Source organism: Xyrauchen texanus, chromosome 50 (assembly GCF_025860055.1).
Source record: "Xyrauchen texanus isolate HMW12.3.18 chromosome 50, RBS_HiC_50CHRs, whole genome shotgun sequence".
Classification (NCBI taxonomy): Eukaryota; Metazoa; Chordata; class Actinopteri; order Cypriniformes; family Catostomidae; genus Xyrauchen; species Xyrauchen texanus.
In genome coordinates this window covers 17,128,248-17,149,194 of record NC_068325.1, presented here as the reverse complement: position 1 = coordinate 17,149,194, position 20,947 = coordinate 17,128,248, and the positions used below count along the sequence as shown (strand labels likewise).

The 20,947-nt window shown below is 35.8% G+C and overlaps 1 protein-coding gene across 1 annotated transcript; it reads right to left on the bottom strand.

The window, feature by feature from the left end:
* Positions 1–375: 375 nt before the first annotated feature.
* aox5 (aldehyde oxidase 5) lies at positions 376–20,237 on the bottom strand. Its single transcript, XM_052123824.1, has 35 exons — positions 20,119–20,237; positions 18,514–18,571; positions 18,237–18,333; positions 17,961–18,069; positions 16,883–17,009; positions 16,735–16,796; positions 16,550–16,630; positions 16,287–16,367; positions 16,046–16,190; positions 14,846–14,938; positions 14,536–14,687; positions 14,192–14,285; positions 13,883–13,992; positions 12,216–12,400; positions 11,304–11,466; positions 11,097–11,186; positions 10,806–10,975; positions 8,369–8,495; positions 8,079–8,201; positions 7,868–7,964; positions 7,589–7,713; positions 7,237–7,370; positions 6,780–6,867; positions 6,607–6,693; positions 6,326–6,517; positions 5,824–6,054; positions 5,102–5,197; positions 4,858–4,986; positions 4,695–4,769; positions 4,543–4,595; positions 4,259–4,373; positions 3,966–4,031; positions 2,733–2,921; positions 2,234–2,401; positions 376–506 (listed from the first exon to the last, which is right to left on the bottom strand). The coding sequence occupies exons 1-35, from the start codon at positions 20,233–20,235 to the stop codon at positions 459–461; spliced, it is 4,077 nt and encodes a 1,358-aa protein (XP_051979784.1). The 5' UTR covers positions 20,236–20,237; the 3' UTR covers positions 376–458.
* Between the last annotated feature and the right edge of the window lie 710 nt (positions 20,238–20,947).

Sequence of the window (20,947 nt, the reverse complement as noted above, 5' to 3'; positions counted from 1 at the left end):
TATAGTCTTCTGTTGATTGCTACGGTTACATTCTTCTTGATTATAAATGAGTTCTACTGCTTCACAATTGAAAAGTTCTAAACATTTCTTAAAACTACAGTTCTAAAAATATATGAAGAATATGATCATCTGTGGATCTACTGTTCTCCTTTATCATAGGAGTATTAATACAAACTGTGATGGTAAAGGTAGGACACTATCTAATAACCTGTTGTCCCACTTTACCTGTAATAACATTATATGATATATTGGGTGATTTGGCTTTTGAAAAATCTGCTGAATCACTGATCTACTTTCTGTGAGTAGGAGCTTAAAAATACACATGTTGCATGTCACATTTGTTTATCTATGCCAAATGATAGTCATTGTAAAATTATGAGGTCAAAGTCTCTAACAAGAGGCAACAAAAATTATGTAACAGTTTGTTTAGGTGAGGTATTGAAGTATTTTGTAGATCTTCACACTTTGATTGCCCAGGGCTTGGATTTGACTTTATCTTGTGGCACCTGTTAAAAAGTGACATTTGAAATTATGAAATGAAACGTTATGGTCAAACAGCATTAAAAAAACATGAAAAATTGCTAATACATAATTTGTGAAGTTTAAAATATGTGTGTGTGTGTGTGTGTGTGTGTGTGTGTGTGTGTGTGTGTGTGTGTGTGTGTGTGTCTTAGACACACAAGATGCTTCACAAAAACATTTGTCTTAAGATGGTTATTTATATTTTCAGCTCTAGTGTGTCAATGGGAAATATACCTTTTATACTCCAACATTTATTTTGCAAATACAATAGAAGAACAGGGAGCCCTGCGACAGATGGCATGTTCCCCATAAAGCCCCCCACTGAATATTGAGTTAGTCTGGGATTACAAGAATAGACAAAGCAATTGAGACAGCCAAAATAGATAGAAGAACTGTGGCATATTGTCCAAGAATCTTGGAATAGACTATCTGCCAACAACCAAAAAAAACTATCCAGGTGTACCTAGGAGGATCTGTGCTGTTTTGAAGGTAAAGGTGGTCACACCAAATATTGATTGTGCTTTTTAGGTTTACTGAACTTTGTATGACATTAATCGATAAATCGATTTTATGGCATTATTTTTGAAGACATCCACACTTTGCAACATTTTTCCCAAGTGCCTAAAACTTGTGCACAGTACTGCGTGTGTATGTGCGTATGCACCGGCGACCAAAAGTTTGGAATAATGTACAGATTTTGATGTTTCGGAAGGAAACTGGTACTTTAATTCACCAAAGTGGCATTCAACTGATCACAAAGTATAGTCAGGACATTACTGATGTAAAAAAAAACAGCGCCATCACTATTTAAAAAAAAAAAAAATTTTTATTTATTTTTTTTTTTTAATCAAATCTAGACAGACTTACTGTACATTTTTGTAATCATGCTAAATTGCTAATTTGGTTCTATAAAATCACTTGCCATTATATCAAACACTGCTGAAAGCTTTTTGCTTTGTTAAATGAAGCTTAACATTGTCTATGTGTTTGTTTTTAGTTGCCACAGTATACAATAGACTGGCATGTCTTAAGGTCAATATTAGGTAAAAAATGGCAAAAAAGAAACCGCGTAGCAACTCGCCTCAGTCTGGGTGGCAGAGAACGTCTCTCAGTTGCCTCCGCGTCTGAGACCGTCAATCTGCCCATCTTATCACGTGGCTTGTTGAGCTCACAGCAAAGGCTTCACGCTATTCTCCACAGCATCCACGCACAACTCACCACGAGCCCCACCGAGACCGAGAACCACATTATAGCAACCACGAGGAGGATACCCCATGTAACTCTACCCTTCCTAGCAACCAGGCCAATTTGATTGCTTAGGAGACCTGGCTGGAGTCTCTCATCACACCCTGGGTTTGAACTCGCAACTCCATGGGTGGTAGTCAGTGTCAATACTCGTTGAGCTACCCAGGCCCCAATTTTTTTTTTTATTAATGTCGTGACTATACATTGCGATCAGTTGAATGCCACTTTGGTGAATAAAAGTACCAATTTCTTTCCATAAAAGCAAATCTGTACATTATTCCAAACTTTTGGACACCAGTGCACATAAATAAATAAATTTATTTATTTATTTGTTTGTTTGTTTGTTTGTTTTAAAGTTAATACATCATTCTGAAGTCTTTAAAAGAAAATTTCATGATTTGTCATGATTTACATTTATTTTTTATTTTAATTAATTCATAATTCTAAAGTTGTACTTTTTTCCTACCATGCTGGTGAAGCAGTCTTCACAGGCCATGCGTATCTTTTCCGCGGTGGCGGGAGAAGAGAGAGAGAAACTATCAGTCAGGCCTCTCTCTCTCCTTGCAGCTGCAATCGCTTCTTTAATGGCAAAGAAGACAGTGCAGCCGAAGAACACAGGGGGCTCCCCAATACCCTAAAAAACAAAAAGAGCTTTTGACCTGATCCTACAAACAAAACGAAAAACAACCTTATTGTAAAGTGTTACAGACATATTAAGCTCCAGCTTTAGAAGTCTGCACAGAACTGCCTGACCTGTAGAGTTTCAAAATCAAATAAGTCTAGACACATCTGTGTACGTTTTGTCTGTAATTTCACAGAAAGGTTTACATTACTGGTTATTTTCCACAAACATTGAACTTAGACTGCTTTGATTCAGCTGTCATTCCATGTAACCATCTAAACTTCTTTTATCGGTGTGTCTTTAAAATAGTAATTCAGTATGTTTTTTTTTTTTTTTGTATTACCTTTGAGGAGTAGATGGCGTGAGGATTGTCTGCGTTGGCTAGCAGATGTACATTAAGTTGGGGTGGGATGTCACACAGAGATGGGATTTTATACTGAGAGGGACCCCTGGTCAACAACACTCCCTCAGGAGAAAAATGCAGTTTCTCTATAGTGTAGAGTCCAATTCCCTGGACGAAACCTCCCTCCACCTGTGCACACATACATAAAACAACTGCTTGATAACTGATTCTCTAAGAAAATATTTTGTGTAGTATTTTAAATATAAAATAATTAAATAAAACCTTTTTAATAAGGACAAAATATTTAGAATTTTAAATACTAAATAATTGACTATAAAATGAATCTGAATATAAAATCTAAAAAAATATAAAAAATATTATTGAATATAAAATAATATTTCAATATATTTCATAATTTAAATATAAAATATTTTCATAACAAAATAAATACAGATAAAGTATTTAGAATGTAAATATTAAATAATTTACTATAAAATAAAATGTAATATAAACATATTTAAAACTTAAATATAAAATGTAATATAAAAATATTTAATATTTTAAACTTTAATTTTAATAAAAAACATAATATAAATAAAATGTTTTTACTATTTTAAATATAAAATTATGTAATAAAAAGTAATATAGATAAAATACTTCGAATTTTAAACATTAAATAATTTCCTATAAAATAAAACACTTTATATTTTAAATATAAAATGTAATAATTAGATGTACCTCAACATCAGAGAAAATTCACTAAAATAATTTACTGTCATATTTAGAATTTTAAACATGAAATAATTTACTATAAAATAAAATATTTAAATTTAACAAAAAAGTGATATAAATAAAATGTTTATTCAGTATTTTTAATATAAAATAATTTAATAAAATTTAATATAGATAACATATTTTGAATTTTAAACATTAATTTACTATCAAATGAAATATAATTTAAAAATGTATATTTTCAATAAAATTTTACAAAAATGATTTCATATTTTTAACTTTTGTTAATTTAACAAAAAACTTATATTAATATTTTTTTCATATTTTAAAAATAAAATAAAATACACCATACTTTAAATATTATTTTTGTAACTTAAATATAAAATGTAATATGAACAAAATATTTTAATTAGTATTTTTTATATTTTACAAGATTTTAAATCATAATTTTTTATCTTAAATATAACTTTTTCTATGCAACAACAACACTTTATTCCATACCTGTCCAACATCTAGAGCAGGGTTTATACTCCGACCAACATCCATCACAATGTTGGTCCTAATGTTCTGTAAAAAAAACCAATTCTTTAAATTGTGATATTTGAACATAAATCTATATTCATATAATCTGAAGGAAAAAACAATGGCCATATTACTGCTGAAATCAGGCCATTCATTTTTCTGTGACTGCTCATGAATATTTACTGTTGTGACACTTAATATTGCAATGTTGTCCATGGACAAATTAAATTAATATATATTTATGGATTTAGTAAACTAGAACTGATGAGCACCTTGTGATCTCCTGTCAAGCAGTCGATTTCCACCTCTGAGCAGCAGGCCCCAAAAGTAAAGTAATAGTAAGCTGGTCCCTCGCTCTTCTCCCAGTCAACACTGGTGTGGGGGCCCCTGAAATAAACATTCAAATAAAATTTATTTCAAACATTTGTATATTTAATGTTATATATGAATAAATGAATAAAATACTTGATAATGTATTTTCACTAATTAAGTACAGCCACAATACACATATTTTTATTAAAGGCTACATTATACAACCACAAGCTCAAATACATACATGAAGAAACCTGTTGAGGACAAACTGATCTTCTGACAGTACGCTTCCACCACCTGAAAACATAAAAGTAGTTATCGATTGTCCATTGTAACATCTAAACCACTGAGCATCTTGAAGTCACTTGCTATTATACAAGTGTGACTATTACTGACCAGCTGTTGCCAGGTGTGTTGGGGATGTTTCTTAATCAGAGGTTCCAGACGTGTCATGAGGTTCTCACAAGCATTCTACATGCAAAATAATGCCAATTATTAAACTTATGCTGTATTTACAATAAATCCTTTTTGTAATACTTGTAAATGGATGGCTGTATACCTTGACTGCCATTCCAACAGCATCTGTGCCAAAGGATGCAGCAGATGGTGCAGCGTTGGGTACGTTTCCTGTGCAGGTTTCCTTGATGTGGATTGACGACATTGGAATCTTCAGAATACGACTGGCGATCTGCATTAAATAGCAAATTAACATTTCATTCAAGTTTGTAAGTTCAAATTGTTTTCTGCAAAATCTATATTAAGGCCCATAGTTCGATATTGAGATTCATGGTGTATCCTGTCACCTGTATGGCTTTGGTGTTGATGCCCTGACCCATCTCTGTACCTCCATGGGAGACCAGAACCGATCCATCTTTGTAGATGTTCACCAGTGCTGCACCCTGAACAGAATATAGTCAAAAACACTAGTCAGTGCAATGATAAATTGTGTAAAGTGTTGCTGAAACATTAAAGAATAATGAGAACTGTTAAGAAAATGGTCCTAGACTAATACCAAATGAAAACACTGAAGTGACTTGAATCTCCAAAGCCAAATTTTGAATGCTAGGCCAATGCATTGCCAACGCACAGTCAAGTTAAATGTCCATAACATGCATTCTTGCATTACTGTGGTGATAACAAACCTCAATACTGAAGGGGGTGATAGTGTTACCTTCAAACGTCTGTGCCATTGAACTGGTGTGTTATTATTCAGGTGAGTTGCTAGAAATATACGGACTTTAGCATAATTGCTCAGCAATATTCTCTTCAGCCTGTTGCTTCACAATGACAGTCATGACATGACAGTAGTTGGCTAGAAAGTAAATACTCACTGTAGAAGTGGACCATTCACATTAATGCCCACTATAGTGTCCCTTGCTTCAATATTGAATTGTGGCTTGACACATTTTGGAACACAACCACACACAAAATTTGACCTCATGTAATTAGCAGCACCTACGTTCACGTAATTGCATGAAAGTATGTTTCAGCCTTAAAGTGATTATCTTCACCAATTTTTGCCCACCTGGTTGTAGAAGCCCTTGGAGAATCCAATTCCAAACTTCAATGGGACAATGGAGATCCCCCTCTTCTTCCAGTGGTTGTGGGCATTGAACTGCTGGATGTACAAGAGCCGCTGGTCGTAGTCAGATTTCTTGAGACACTCTGTCCAACAGCGAACCATGTCATGAGGGGAAAAGAGCTGCTTGTGGTGGGTGTAGCATTTCTCGTCCTTGTACATATTGATGTCTCTTACCTGTCAAAGAATCCTCTTTTAAAAACAGTTCCAACTAGACTAGATGGACTAAAGATCCATCAAGGTTTGAAATATTCTGGCAGCAACTTTCACTTACCATAAACTTTTTAAAAGTCTACAAGAAACAATATGTGATTATTTGCGCTTTCTTAAAAGCACAATGAAGTTCATGGATCTGATCATATCTTGATGCCAGCCCATATCTTGAACTATTAGTCTACAACAACACTCCTGTCTGTTTATTTAACTTCAAAATCTGAAAAGGTCCCACCTGATGTGCAGGCAAGCCACACTTGATGGCCACCTCATGTAGCACGCTCTCGATGATGGTCAGACCCTGAGGTCCACCAAAGCCCCGGAAGGCTGTATATGATGGCAAATAGGTCTTGCACACAAGGCCACGCCCACGGAGGTTAGGGATCTTATAGCCATTATCCATATGAAGTAGAGCTTTTTCCATGATCTGTTCACAGAGATGTTCGCAATCACATATATAGGCCTATACATACAACATACAGTATATGTAATCAACATACTGAAAAATCAACATACAAAGGAGGATTCATCTAGAGTGCATCCTCCGTTGCTGTAGTACGTGATGTCAGCAGCCAGTATGGTCCCGTCATTCTTGTATCCAACCTGTGAAAAAAGGTGGGGCATTAGCTTTCATGGGGTCACACAGTAGTCAGAAAGGTAAAAAACGATTCCCCTTGATGCCACAGTACCTTATACTTCCCCAGGAAAGGGTGTCTGCCACTTGTGATGAGCATGTCATCTCCTCGATCTAGTACACATCGCACCGCACGGCCAGTCCTGAATGTTTTAGTGCACAGTTAGTTAAACGTAGTATATATTAATTTAGCATTGTGTTAAAACCTCCTCTCTCTGAAAAAATCTAAAAACATGCTTTCATAAAATTTCACAAAAACACTTAAATATAATACTTAATACAAAGTAATACATAAAATAATAAATAATTATAGAATAATATGTATTAAAATATTTAAATTAAATAAAACAATATGAAATTGAAAAAATATATAAAAGAAAATAATATATATATATATATATATATATATATATATATATATATATATATATATATATATATATATATATATATACAGTATAGCATTTTAAAAGTGCTGCTTTGACAAATATATATATCTCATTTTTCCATACTTGTAAGCAGCCGTAGCAGCAATGGCAGATAATGATGCAATCTTCATAACTTTTCCACCAAATGCCCCTCCCAGCCTCTTCACATGACATGTGATCTTATTGGAGTCAAGTGCGAGAGTGATGCCCACCACTTCCTGTTTAAAAAAAGGAAATTATGGTAATAATCAAGCAAAAGTAATGAATGATATCCTTCTATTTTGTCTTTTATTACCAAATTTTGCTGAGTTTATTTTCTTTCTGAGAAAGTTTAATCAATTGGTTTGATTAAATTAAGCATATTTTATATTTTAAAATATGGATGTCTTTACATTGAATTACATTCATCAATGTATGTTCACAGTGGAAAACAGACCTGAGTATAAGCTGCATGCTGACTGGCCACATAGAGATCCAATTCTCCAGCATCTCCCTTAGGAATCGCAATCACTCCCTGAGTTTCCATGTAAAAGTGCTCTTGACCACCCATATACATCTCACCTGTGACATATCATATAATGATTCAGTGCATTGTAAAAAGTAATAAACATACAGTACATAGATTAGTTGGATTTTTATATGATTCTGAATAGTTTGAATCAGTATCAGATTTAAAACAGGTTCAAAATAAAGATCCAGATTCACTTGTTCATACCCTCTAGTATGTGGTCTGCTATCTCAAAGCCTTCCTCTACATTTCCTCTTTCCAGTTTTCTCTTGGGGTCAAAAAATGACTGATGTTCTATGGCCTCCTTTAGACAAAAAATAAATAAATAAAAAAATTAGTAATACATTGAGAATGTTTATCCTTGTTGATGTAAGCCATGTCTTACTAAAACTTGAAAAAAAAAGTTTTTTTTAAGTACCTCTATAGTGAAGAAGACAGGTTGGATATCCTGATAGGTAATGGCCACCTGCTCTGCTGCTCTTTTGGCTTGTTCTCTGGTCTGGGCCACAATGGCTCCAATAATCTGCCCCACACAGATGACCTGGAAACACAAACAGATAAGAAACAACATTACAATGTACCTGATATGCAAAGAACACCAACGTAGCATTTTGTGCAACTAATAAAGCAATTGTTTATGGTCATAATTAGATGTACCTCAGCATCAGAGATAATTCACTGAAATAATTTAGTATCATGGTACTGTACCTCTTCCTCAGCAAAAAGCTCCTCTGGGTTGTTGAACCAGAGTCTTCGATTCTGACCAGGAACATCCTTAGCAGAAATGAAGTTGACCACTCCAGGCATAGCAAGAGCCCCTGATGCATCTATAGAGCTTGTGTAACGATTAAATGAAGATAATGAGTGCATTGTAGTGCAGTTTTAAATAGTGTATATCAAGGAGCATTTGGAGCTTTGTGCAAGGGCCTCAGTATTCTTCCTTAGGTCAAAAGAGCTCACCCCCATGTCTCTAAGATTATTTGGTACAGATATGTTGCTGGGACCGCAGAGGGCTTAATGGAGATCACAAAGTGCCTCAATACACTGTCCAATGTCAAACGAGCCCACCCCCCACTTCTCTACAATTTTCTGTGTCCAAGATATGGCTGGGACCCCTAGGGACCCTCAAGGGCTACACTTAGGGTATGTACTACCCTAAGTGTAGTAGAGACATAGTAGAGACATAGTAGAGACATTGGGTGGGCTCTTTTTCCGAGTGCAATGTACTGGGGTCTAACAAGGGTCTCAGTACATTGCACTCGGAAAAAGAGCCCACCCAATGTCTCTACTATGTTCAAGTGCTAAGATATGTAAGCTCAGCGTAGTTCTAGCAGGAAGACTAGCAGCTGTACATCATAGCACCATTAGCTGGGTAATTCCTAGCCAATCGCATGTAAGCCATTGCTTTATATGTCTGCTCACAATCTATCACATTGCTGTTTCAGTGTGCTAACATGGCAACCTCCACCATCCCACCAGCACCAGTTGAGTCCTGTCCTGCACTGGGGTAGGCTCCTCGCACCTGCCTCCTATCTCCAGCAGGATATGATGGTTCCGAGTACAACTTCGGACCACCAGACGGGGCCAACGCAAAAGAGAGACATTACTTTTCTGTTTTATATTCATCAAATAAATGTCATCTTAAATTTCACTCAAGTCTGCGAGACTTCCTGATAGAAATGGTGTTCTGAGTGGTTGCTGGAGCGATACTAGGTGGTTGCTAGGATGTAACAAATTTTCCACAAGTGAAAATAGGGCACCCCCATGACTCTATGATTTCCTGTTCCAGAGATATGAGCCTTCCATTTTTTATGTTAAGTCCATTCACCTGTTATTTCATCCACCAGGCAAATCATCACAAGCCAGGCAAAAATCATACACTGGATCACTTATAAAAGTTATAAAAAAACTCTCCTTATTAATCTGTTTGTTTTGACACCTCATTCATGAGTGAACAAAAAAACGATGCAGGGCAAGTAACACACCAAATTTAACTTGCCGGATAAAGAAGAAGGAAAATCCCTAAATGATAGTCAGAGCAATAGTGACAGTGGTGCCTTGCTTAAGCAATAAAAGCAATTTATTCAGTAATATCAAACATCAACTCTGTTCTTTTGCACTGATTTTGTTGTAAAGAGGTAAAGAAATTCCTTATCAATGAGGATTCACTGTATTTTTGTATACATTTCCAGAGAGCACTTAAGGTATTTTGGATTCCCAATGGAATTGAAGAAATGATGAAACCCATATACTGTACTTTAGTTACACACTTTAGACTCTGGACACTAAGACCCTACCCATAATCCCCTGGTAGACCCACCTACAAAGGTGAATATAAAGTCCAGGTTCAACAGCTTAGAGACACCAAACCTCATCACAAGCAAATTCCGACCATCTCTACACACTGAGGCAACATGGATTCAAGAGCCTCCTTTTCTATTCTGCTGCTGATGTTGGTTGGCATCCTCCAGGCTTCTCCTCTCATGGTAAGACCCTGTCTAATCACCCTCAACTTTGATGATCAAAATTTCTGAAAGAGTCATTTTTAACATTTCTGTTTTCATTATAAGGAGCAGAGTGCTGAAGACATGTTTGAAACCAAAGAAAGTGTAGACATCACAGCAAAGTTTTTGGACTCCAACAATGGTCAAGCACCTTGATTCCTTTAAAGCCAAAAATGGCTATCACAAAATTGTGACATACTTCTAAAATGTGGTCAAACTCAGAACCCACATCTATATACATTGTGTTACTTAATTAATATACTCTGTTTTCTTTAAATACAGGATCTGCAGAACTCTTGATTGACTCGTGATCGACTGAGGACGCTTAAACGTTAATGTTAAAATGGGACACAAACAGTCAAAAGAATCTATATGACTACAGCTCCATCATGCAGTATGGAAGAACAGTCTTTGTCACCAAGCCCGGCAAAGACACCATCCCTACCATTCCTGATGCAATGGTGCAAATTGGGCAGAGCTGTATAGATGCTGAAGCTTATGTATCCACTGTGTTACTAATCATTTTTTTTATATATAGAATAAGGTGTTGGTGTCATTGATAGTGAAAAGTGTGATTGTGTTGGGATTCTGAAAATGTATGATTCATAAAAGATGAATGAATGCCATTTCCTTCCACTTACATGATCTTTGCATGAGCTCTGGTGCTGGTTACCATGGACACAAAGAGTTCGCCAGTAACAGAGGGGATATCATCATAATATACAGCTTCACCTGTTGCCTGTTGAAGGGCAGTCTGGTGTACATTGGGACGTCCCACCGGGTCACTAGTAGACTGAGCTTCTGACACAAGCTATAATTTGATTTATCATTAGAGTTTATTTTCATTACCAAGGAAACTGGTGAGAGTTTACTGAATGATAGCTTGAAAAGGTATCAATGAGTTAGTTCTGGTGTAATGAAATTGTACTTACCTGGTAAGAAAAGTTTCCTTGTGGTACCTCATTTTTAAATGGTTTTAGGGCACTGAGATACTCTAATGGCAAATTACTCACTCCAACTTCCTGTAGTGACATGCAGTACATCAAACCACTTAAAAACCACAATACATGGCATTAGCAGGAATTCAACATAAACTGCCCCCCTTTTGCACCAATCATATTTTATGAGCATGATCATACCCTCTCTCTGAGCTCCAGCAGCACCTGCATGTAAAACTTGAAAAAGAAGCTGAGGACCAGAGCCTTGCGGTACTCCTCCTGACCACCAGGGGCAGAAGCGGGAATAGAGATTTCTTCTTCTAAGAGTTGTGTTCCCTCTGCCAAAATTTTCTCATCCCATGGTCTGCCAGAGAGAAACCAATGTTCACAAACTGAACATAATGGACTATTAAAGATAAAGTGCTAAAACCTTGCTGATTCGTAACTCTTCAATAGTTGGTCTATTATAAAACATGTGGTTTTTAAGTTATACCATGTTTTGTCTTCCCTATGAAGTGTTTGGATTATAAATAGAGCTGTTCAGTCTTGACTATTTGTAGGCCAACCCATAAGTCTAATTCGCCATGAGTTCACTCGAAAATTGCTAATTCGTTTTTAGAAAAGTGGGTTATTTATGAATGAAATAAAGTCTGTGGCTACAATGTTCTGCCCCACACAGTTGACCTGGAAGAAACTTTGGAAGAGAGATAACTTAAAGAGACTTTCTTGTTTGTTCTAACATAAATTACATTCAATCATACCTCAAATGTGTATTTTGAAACCGCTTGCTGCTAGTTGCTAAAATTGCTAAACAAAGACTACAACAGCCTGATTCAAGCACACTAAACTTGCAAACTTGTGGAAGTTGTAGTCCTTAGTAAGCAAATTGTTGGCAATTTACATTTTTGAAAAACTAGTGGTTTGAAAATTCGTGTTTGAATTTTGACTGTTTGATATTAATGTTGCACAAAAAAAAAAAACAGTAAAGCCTCATCAAGTAATGTTAACCACAGACCTTATTTTACTCATAAATCAATAACCCCATTGGATATTCTAAACCATGGAAGTTTTAGACTGAAAAGCTCTCTTGTGTCTGTCCTCAAATGATTATACCTTCCTGTTAGCTGTGTACAGGTGTGTCTGGCTTTCACCAGAGTGGGCCCCACACCCCCATAAAAAATATCCAGATGTTCCACCACATTTGAGTCATGTCTGAACACCACCCTCATGCCAGTGTTCACTATGGAGAAGGCAAACTCTCTGCGCAGCGCCTGGCGAAATGTTGACACAAACTCCCACTGCAAAAAATAAATAAACAATTAGCTTTTATGGCAACTGATTTGTAGTGTAAAAACCTTGGTATAAAGATCAGCTTGGTGCTGGTTATTGCTGGTTTGATGCTGGTCATGCCGGTGGACCAGCATAGCCATGCTTTCACTAGCAAACCTAGCTGGTTAAATTGGTTAACCAGCATGGTCTTTCAGGTGAAGCTGGTTAAGCTAGTTAAGAAGCCCGGTGGGGACACCAGCACACCAGCATCCCATGCTGGGGGACCAACATACAAAACACAACATAAGCTGGTGACCACAGGCGGAAATCGCGGGGGGGTTGGGGGGGGTCAGGACCCCCCCATCTGAGGGTTGTCTCCCCCTAAAATATCATTAAAATATGTGTATTGTAAATAATATAATGATATATTCTTAAAATAATTGTTTAAGAAATAAAATAATACAAATGCAAACGGGGCAACAACAAAAAAAACCTTGGTGTCCCCTTCAAAAATTGCTCTTGAGAATTGTTATTTTTATTGTCACCCCCAACATTTTGATGTAATTTTCACCCCTGCTGGTGACCAGCAATGCTGTTTATTTCAGCAGGGAATGCCTCTCAAGCTAGAATAAAATTAGAAAAGACTATAGTCTTTCTTGTATGTAGAAGTCCACCGGAGGTATGTGCTCCCCGCACCCCCGCACAAGTTAGATGTGTTGATGGGGAGGCTGGGCCACCTTCCCCTCACACCTGCCGCGGGCCTAGGAAGACAGACTGCCAAATATGATGCCGCATTTCACACCCAGGTTTATAGGAGGGAATCATGTGCGGGCCGTCCAACCTGGACCATCCTTGGACACTTCCCCCGATTTTCACTGAGCCCCGTTTCACTGCAAGGATGCCAGATTCCCTTTTATTTTGGACACTTTTCCCCATGGACACTTTTTTTTACCCCATTTTTAACATTATGTTTATTGTTATTTCCAATAACCACCTCTCTGAGGCTTGAAGCCACACCCACTGTAACTGTCGCTTGCTCATCCCACCACAGACGCCCTTGTAGTTTACATAGAAAAACAATAAAAAACAGTAATGCTGACGGATGCAAGTACATGTTCTAACATTAAAAAAAGCTAAGCACAGCATGATAAATGGAACAAATGCAGATGCATTTTTAAAGCTTCTTTTAACTTGACAAAAAAACAGCGCTCCTGCCCAAGACGCTAAAAAACAGTGAGATACTGTGCAATGGTCAAAGACGTCAATCTAGTTTATGTTTACATAGAAAAACAATTTGAAAAAAAACAGCACAAGTTATGCGAAAATGTTGGCAATTGAGACTGAATGCGTTCTAGCTCTAAAAAAAAACAACTACTGCATGTAAAAACTTTCCGTTGTAAATGGCTCCAAACACTGTTTATTCGTTGAAACTTGACATAAATGTCCTGTACTGTTGAGTAGAATCTAGCATTAGCTTTACTCATTTACTTTATTTCATTTGGGTTACTCACTGGTTTTGAGTGAGGAATGTCAATAGCCAGGAGAATCTCATCTGGTCGTAGAGCCGTTTTACCAAAGCCTGTGAAAAACTCCTCATTGAGACAAATCTCTCGAGTGCCATCTGAATAAAAACAAAATTAAAGTAAAAAAAAGAAGAAATAATTCTCATAAAAAATAGAAAACCTCACAAATCTCAATCTCATTCCAGGATCCTTTCATATACTATTAAATGACAATATTACGCAGAGTATTGCATGGATTTTACAGGCAATTATAGAAAAATAATGTAACATTTGTATTTATAAAGCCAATGGTGTTACCATTGGAAACAATGTGAAGTGTACACTCCACTGCTGCGAGAATGCTGCTCAGGTCATATTTGGGGTTGGCGCTCATGATATTTCCACCGATGGTCTTGAATGGCAAAAAAAGAAAATTGCAACAAATCTAAAAATGATCTGATTACAAATAATTAAATAATACTCAAATGTGTGTATGCATCATGCTACAGGCTTTAGTTGCCTTGCATGAGATATAATGAAATTGAATTGACAAAGAATTAAAAACGTTTTACCTACTATAGCTACCTATTACCTATACAAGTTATTACTTGTAACTTAGGTATCAGATTTTTACCTCTCTGTGATTTATGTTTGTTACTCACAGCCATGTTGCGAATCTGTTTGCCAGCCAAACACTTTAGGATTTGAACAAGGGCTTGGTAAATCCTGCTTCTTTCGGGTCCGAGTTCCTCAATTCCCTGTAGGAGGGTGTCCTTCAGAACAGACAGATTGCACCCTGCCCCTACAGTCACACCTGGATAAAACACAATGCTGTTACATTTGTATTTGTGCTTCAATGTTCAATAAATAAGCAAATTAAATGGTGATTTTATTTCTACAGAGAACATCCACTTCAGTTTCAGAGAGTTTTATGAAAGTGACATTAATTTTGATTTCAGCTCTCTGATTTACTATTGTTTCTCCATTTGATAGTTCTCAGTTCTTGAATGTTTCCACCATAGATGACCACAGGATGGACCATTCCTTTTAGATTCATCTTTGGCCCTGTAAGAGAAGAAAAGTGTTTACAACTGATTAATAGGTAAGTTTGTTTGCTGTTCCATTTTATTTATAGTCCTGAGACACTGCGTCTACATACGTGGACATTATGTGTTGGCCTCCCTATAGGCAATGCATAATTTAATTACATTTAAACCAGCTAATCTTAGTTCAGGAGACTCTTGGCTGTCATTAAAGGGTTAAACTTTTGACGCAATGAGTCATGTGAAAAAACAACATGGTCCTGATCTCCGCTAAGTTTCTCTTTGGGAGACTGGTAAGAAACCTAATTAAGTGTTTACATTGAAACCTGTTTGAGTCAAAAGAGTCTCTAGTTTCATCCGATATGCCATTTAAAAAATGTACGGCACATTTTTATGCACAATGACCACTTACATGGACTATAGGCTCATTATCACATTGAGAATCAATGGATGCATCCAAAAGCTGGAAAATGTTGATTTCAGAGGGTTTATGTGGAGTCAGGATGAAAATAAATTGCACTTCAAACTGTTCTGTGATCAGTGCAAACAGACAGCACACTGTTGGTTAGGTTTTTCTTATTAGGGAGCAAGGGAGCATCCTATAGCTTTCCTATGCAGCCAAGTGCATTCACTCCATACATCTGGTCAAAGGTTTCAGGCTGCAGATGATATTTAGCGGACATTGGACAATGGTAATCAGTAAATAGATTCCGAATTTATTATGCAAAACTTGCTGGCCATGACTTTAAATCAGAGTTATTTATGCAAATTTCAAATGTAATGTCTTTAACGTCTCAAAAACTTGAATAACCAACACTACTGGAAAGATGAATACAATTTGATTCAAAAAAATATGACTTTCTATAGCTTGGTATAATTTAAGATTTCACAACTTAATCATGCTGTCCACAAATGTGGACATCAATTCTTAGGAAATCTATTTGGTCTAAAAAAACATTTTCATGTTACAATTCAAATAAGGGAATGGAAAATGCACACAGCAGTCATGCTCTGGCCTCAAGAGGTTATACTTTTCATTTATTTAAAGGACATCACTTTTACAATAATGTCTTTTCTCATTTCCATAAATGCCCATTTCAAAACATTTGAACTTCTTCCAGAAACCAACCTAGGGTTGTGTTCCCAACCAACAGAGGTGCATTGGGGTATTCAGCTTTCAATTTGATTAAGTCTTTCAGGTCTTTGGATGCAATCCACTTGACCTTTTCGCCTTGGAAACAAAGTTGTCCAACATCTTTTTTCTTTGCCAAGAGCTGATGGAAACAAGGGGGATAAAATAATCAGTTTCCTGAAATGGAAGAGCTTTTATCATTTAATAGAAGTGTTCATGAACAAATCATTTAGCTTACAAGTAGTTCTGGTGGAAAGATAAGATCCTGAGTTGGATCCAGGGGTAAGAAATTATCCGTGCTGAAAAGTTCTCCAGATATCTGCCAATAGCAGAGGAGTTACTAACTAAGTGTAACTCATTTCTACTAATAACAATTGTGATTTGTAACAATTGGTGCTCAAGAAGACAAGGCTATTGCGTTGGGATTTTTTGCAAATTAACTGTTACATATATCATGTTTTCAAGCAATTTTGTGATTTTCTATTGATTATATGGTCTTACATCAGATTCTTGGTTGTGGGAATTGCCATTTTCCATGCAGCACTGTCTATTTTTCTCACCATTTTGGCAACAGGTGGGAACCTGAAAGAATGTGATTAGATTTTTTATTACTAAAGAGCACAGTCAAACCAAAATTAAAACATTTTAGTGACTTTTACTTTGTAGTAATAGTTGAAAGTCCTTACATCACAGAATGTTTTAAATCCATCAATGATTGGCCGGTAGCCAGTACAGCGACATAAGTTCCCTTAAGATATATAAAATATAATCAGAATATTAAAGTATGTGCTTGATTCTAAGTGTAATCATGTGTGTGTGTGGTGTGGGTGTTACCCCCGAGTGCCTCACGAATGTACTCCATTGTGGGCTGTGGATTGTTCCTTAGTAATGTGTACATGGACATTACCATTCCGGGAGTACAGAAACCACATTGAGAACCATGAGCCTTGGCTATACGCTCCTGAATAACAAAAAAACACACAAACAAATGCAAAGGTGTCTTTGTTTGTTTCAAAATGCAAGTTTTTTTCAACCAGTGTTGGGTATGTCTCTCAAAAAGTAATCTAAAAGTAGTACTCATTTTCTTCTCTAAAAGTGTAATTGGATTACACTAAATTACTTCACTGAAAAAGTAATCACATGAATATTACTTTACTTTTAAGTTACTTTCTAAAACACTTTTGTTTTTACAAATAATACGTTTTATGAAATGAATGTATATATTTCGCCTTGTTCAGTGTCACACTCAAGTCATACATGTTTCTCACTTACAACGACTGACTAGTGACTCGTCAGCTGTCACAGACACGTAAACAGACACTTAATTCGAGTATTAAATGTATTCTACATAAATAATATTGTTTTAGAAATATGTGTAACCCAAGTAATGTACTTACTAATTAACTTAATTTAAATTCAGTAACTGCATTCTGACTACTTGAATTTAAAATGTAATGTGTTACACTACTTTTTTATTTAAAAAGTAATTAGATTACAGTAACTATCTAGATAGGTAAAATTTGTCAAGACAAACTTTGATGTTGGCTTGACAAAGCATTGGTTACAGACAGACAGACAGACAGATAGACAGACAGACAGATAGATGGAACATTCAGTCAATGTAAGTCTATGGGATATTTTTGAATATTTGATTGTCCGCTTAGCCAAAACCATAATTCCGATCAGTTAGAACAAATATAGAGCATTATTCCAGAAAGGTCTGAATGACTGTGCCGAGTTTGATGAATGTAGCTTGAAAGAGATTTAAAAAAAGGGATAAAAAACAAGCCTTTTTCAAGCCAACATTATTACTTTGTAATCAGATTACAATCAGCAATGTTATCAACTGCCAATTCACAGTGCTAATTTTGAAAACTGATAAGTAGTTTGGGATTTCAGATGAAACGAGTACCTGAACTGGATGTAGTTTTGTCTTGGTGCTTCCGATGCCCTCGACGGTCACCACGGCTGCACCGTGCAAAGAACAAATCGGCTGAAGACACGCATTAACTGACCAATGACTGAGGAGCAGGTTAAGAACAATGAAACAAGATTTATTGATGACATTTTCTTAACAAATAAGTACAGTTGAAAAGACGAAATTAACAGTTTTACGCTTTTGCAAACATATGCTCCTTTTGATTGTTACTTTAAGGTTTAATGCCACTATTTTTGTGATCAAAGATACAGCACAGTGTCTTCAAGAGGTTCATATCTAGACACCATCACAGTACAGGCTCCACATCCTCCTCCTCCACAGCCATACTTAGTGCCCGTCAGGCCCACTATGACAAAAAACAAAACAAAACAAAAAACATGCAAACTGTGTTTCATTTTTATTTTCTTTCAACATAGAAAACATAAAAAAATGCGAATGATCTGAAGACTTCGTCTTATTAGAATTCATTTGAAATAAGCAATAAAACGTTGTATAATTTTGAGACACACACAAGTGTTTACTGTACCTTTCCTTCGCAGGTAAGCCAATAACATCTCCTCTGGATCAGCATTATTCTCTACTATCTTAACACAAATGTAACACAAAACGACTGCAGTCACACACATGTCACAAGTGATACCTATCAAGACAAGATTGATTTGGCCTGTATTGGTCATGTGACAAGATTGGAGACATGATTTGTTTCGAGTGAAATTCTGGAACAAATGAGGAAACTAGAGATATACATGACTTATTCATACAAACATCAGTCATAGTGTGTGTGTGTGTGTACTTACTTAGCCTTTGTTTGGGGAATGAGCTAAATCGGACAAAACCTCCCTTTGGTGACATTTAGGGATGTCCTCATTTGGAAAAAACAATCCATTCATAAATTCAAATTCAAATACAGCAAAAAAATTTCTGTTAGGATTAGGTTTAGGGTGGGGGATAGGTTAAGCCTATAGTAATTATAATTACCTTTATCTAAAAAAACAAAAAAAAAACAATAGACGTCTATGGTATGTCCCTATTTTGATATCTGAGTAAACATGTGTGTGTGTGTGTGTGTGTGTGTGTGTGTGTGTGTGTGTGTGTGTTTGTGTTTGTGTTTGTGTGTGTGGGCAGGTTTGAGTGCTTTACGAGGAATTTTTTTTTAGGTTATGAATTTGTAATTACAAGGCTATTATGCTATATTTTGGTTTATGAGGACATTTCTAGTTTCCCCATAATTCAAATCGCTTAAAAAAACATACTAAACAATGTTTTATTGAAAATGTAAAAATGCTGATTTTTTTTTTGGGAGGGTTAGATTTAGGGTTAAGTGATATAATCTATAGTTAATACAGTATAAAAATCATTACGTCTATGGAGAGTCCTCATAAGGATAGCTGCACCAACATGTGTGTGTGTGTGTGTGTGTGTGTGTGTGTGTGTGTGTGTGTGTGTGTGTGTGGTGTGTGTGTTCAAACATAAGTGTGGAAAATTATTTTCACGGCATCATACATGAAAGAAAATAAAAGCATTTTGTTTGGTAGCCCTCTGACTGTCATGTGCCAGGATGCAGACATGCACGTTTAGTCACGCAATTTCCTGCTTTTTATGTTGTAAACATGTTATATGAGTATATTATTATGAATATAAATCTCTAGTAATAATAAGAATAAAAAAGATCAATATTCATCACAGAAAAAAATAGTAATGCTTGTGGCAGTGATTTAGCTTTCCTAGCTTTGTGATAGAGGTCTCTTAAGATTTTATTTTATAATGTACTTATACTGTATATATATATATATTATACTATATATGTATATATATAGTATAAAAGTCATTGTCATGTACAAAATAGTAATTTTATGAGCAAAACACTAATACACATGCATTTATCGCACACTTTTATCCAAAAATCAACTTACAGTGCTTTCAAGCCGTAAATCTGATTTGTAAGTGCGTTCATTTGAGCTACATGAAGACATAACTATACTAAACTAATACACAAAAATTATTAAACATCAAAATTATGTCAAATCTCAAATCATTTGTGGTCCATTTATAACATTTTGTTTTTAACTTAAATTACAGATAAGTTCAGTTTCAAAATCATTTAAATTCAGTATCTGTAATAAAAACATACCTTCTTGCCATTAATGTAGAAGATCAGTTCACTGTTTGCAGAAGGACTTGACATGATGAAATTAACTGAATGTTCAAAGAGCTCTGGCAATAGAGATGCTCCTGTCTTACTGAACATCAGTCGAATGACCAGTGTGACAGACTGACATCACATGATAAAGGCTTTACCATGCCTTTCATGGTTAACAGACAGGAATGCATGACAAATAATGCATAAAGTAGCTTTTTTCTCCTTTGTTATATATAAATATATATTCCTCATTCATATACTCATATGAGTGAATACGCAACCTCTGAAATCACACTCACCATTGTATAAGTGAACAAGTGTACATGTGATTACTTGTTCCCACAGCACCAGAACCCGTGTCTCGGAGACAGTGTTGAGTAAGCTACATAAAAATAGTAATCCACTACAAATGACTAATTACGTCTCTAAAACTGTAGTCAGATTACTTTACTAATTACTCCACTGGTAATCACATTACTAATTACTCTTCTTTTAAGTTACTTTCTAAAACTTTCCTGATCAACAAATTCAAAATAATGTCTTTATTATTAAAGGGGTCATGACATGAGAAACCAAATTTGCCTTGATCTTTTGGTATATAAGAGGTCTTTGTATCATTAAAACGTCCTGCAAGTTTAATATTTTAAGACGTCCTCCCCATTCTAAACGAATCATTTATTTAATCAAGCTCAAAATACAACTCGTTCTGGATTCATGGTTAGAAGTGACATGTCGGTTAGAAGTGACGTAACAGCGTTTGCATATGACCGCCTCCAGCACAAGATAACTACGCTTTAAGCGCAAGACAACTACGCTCATT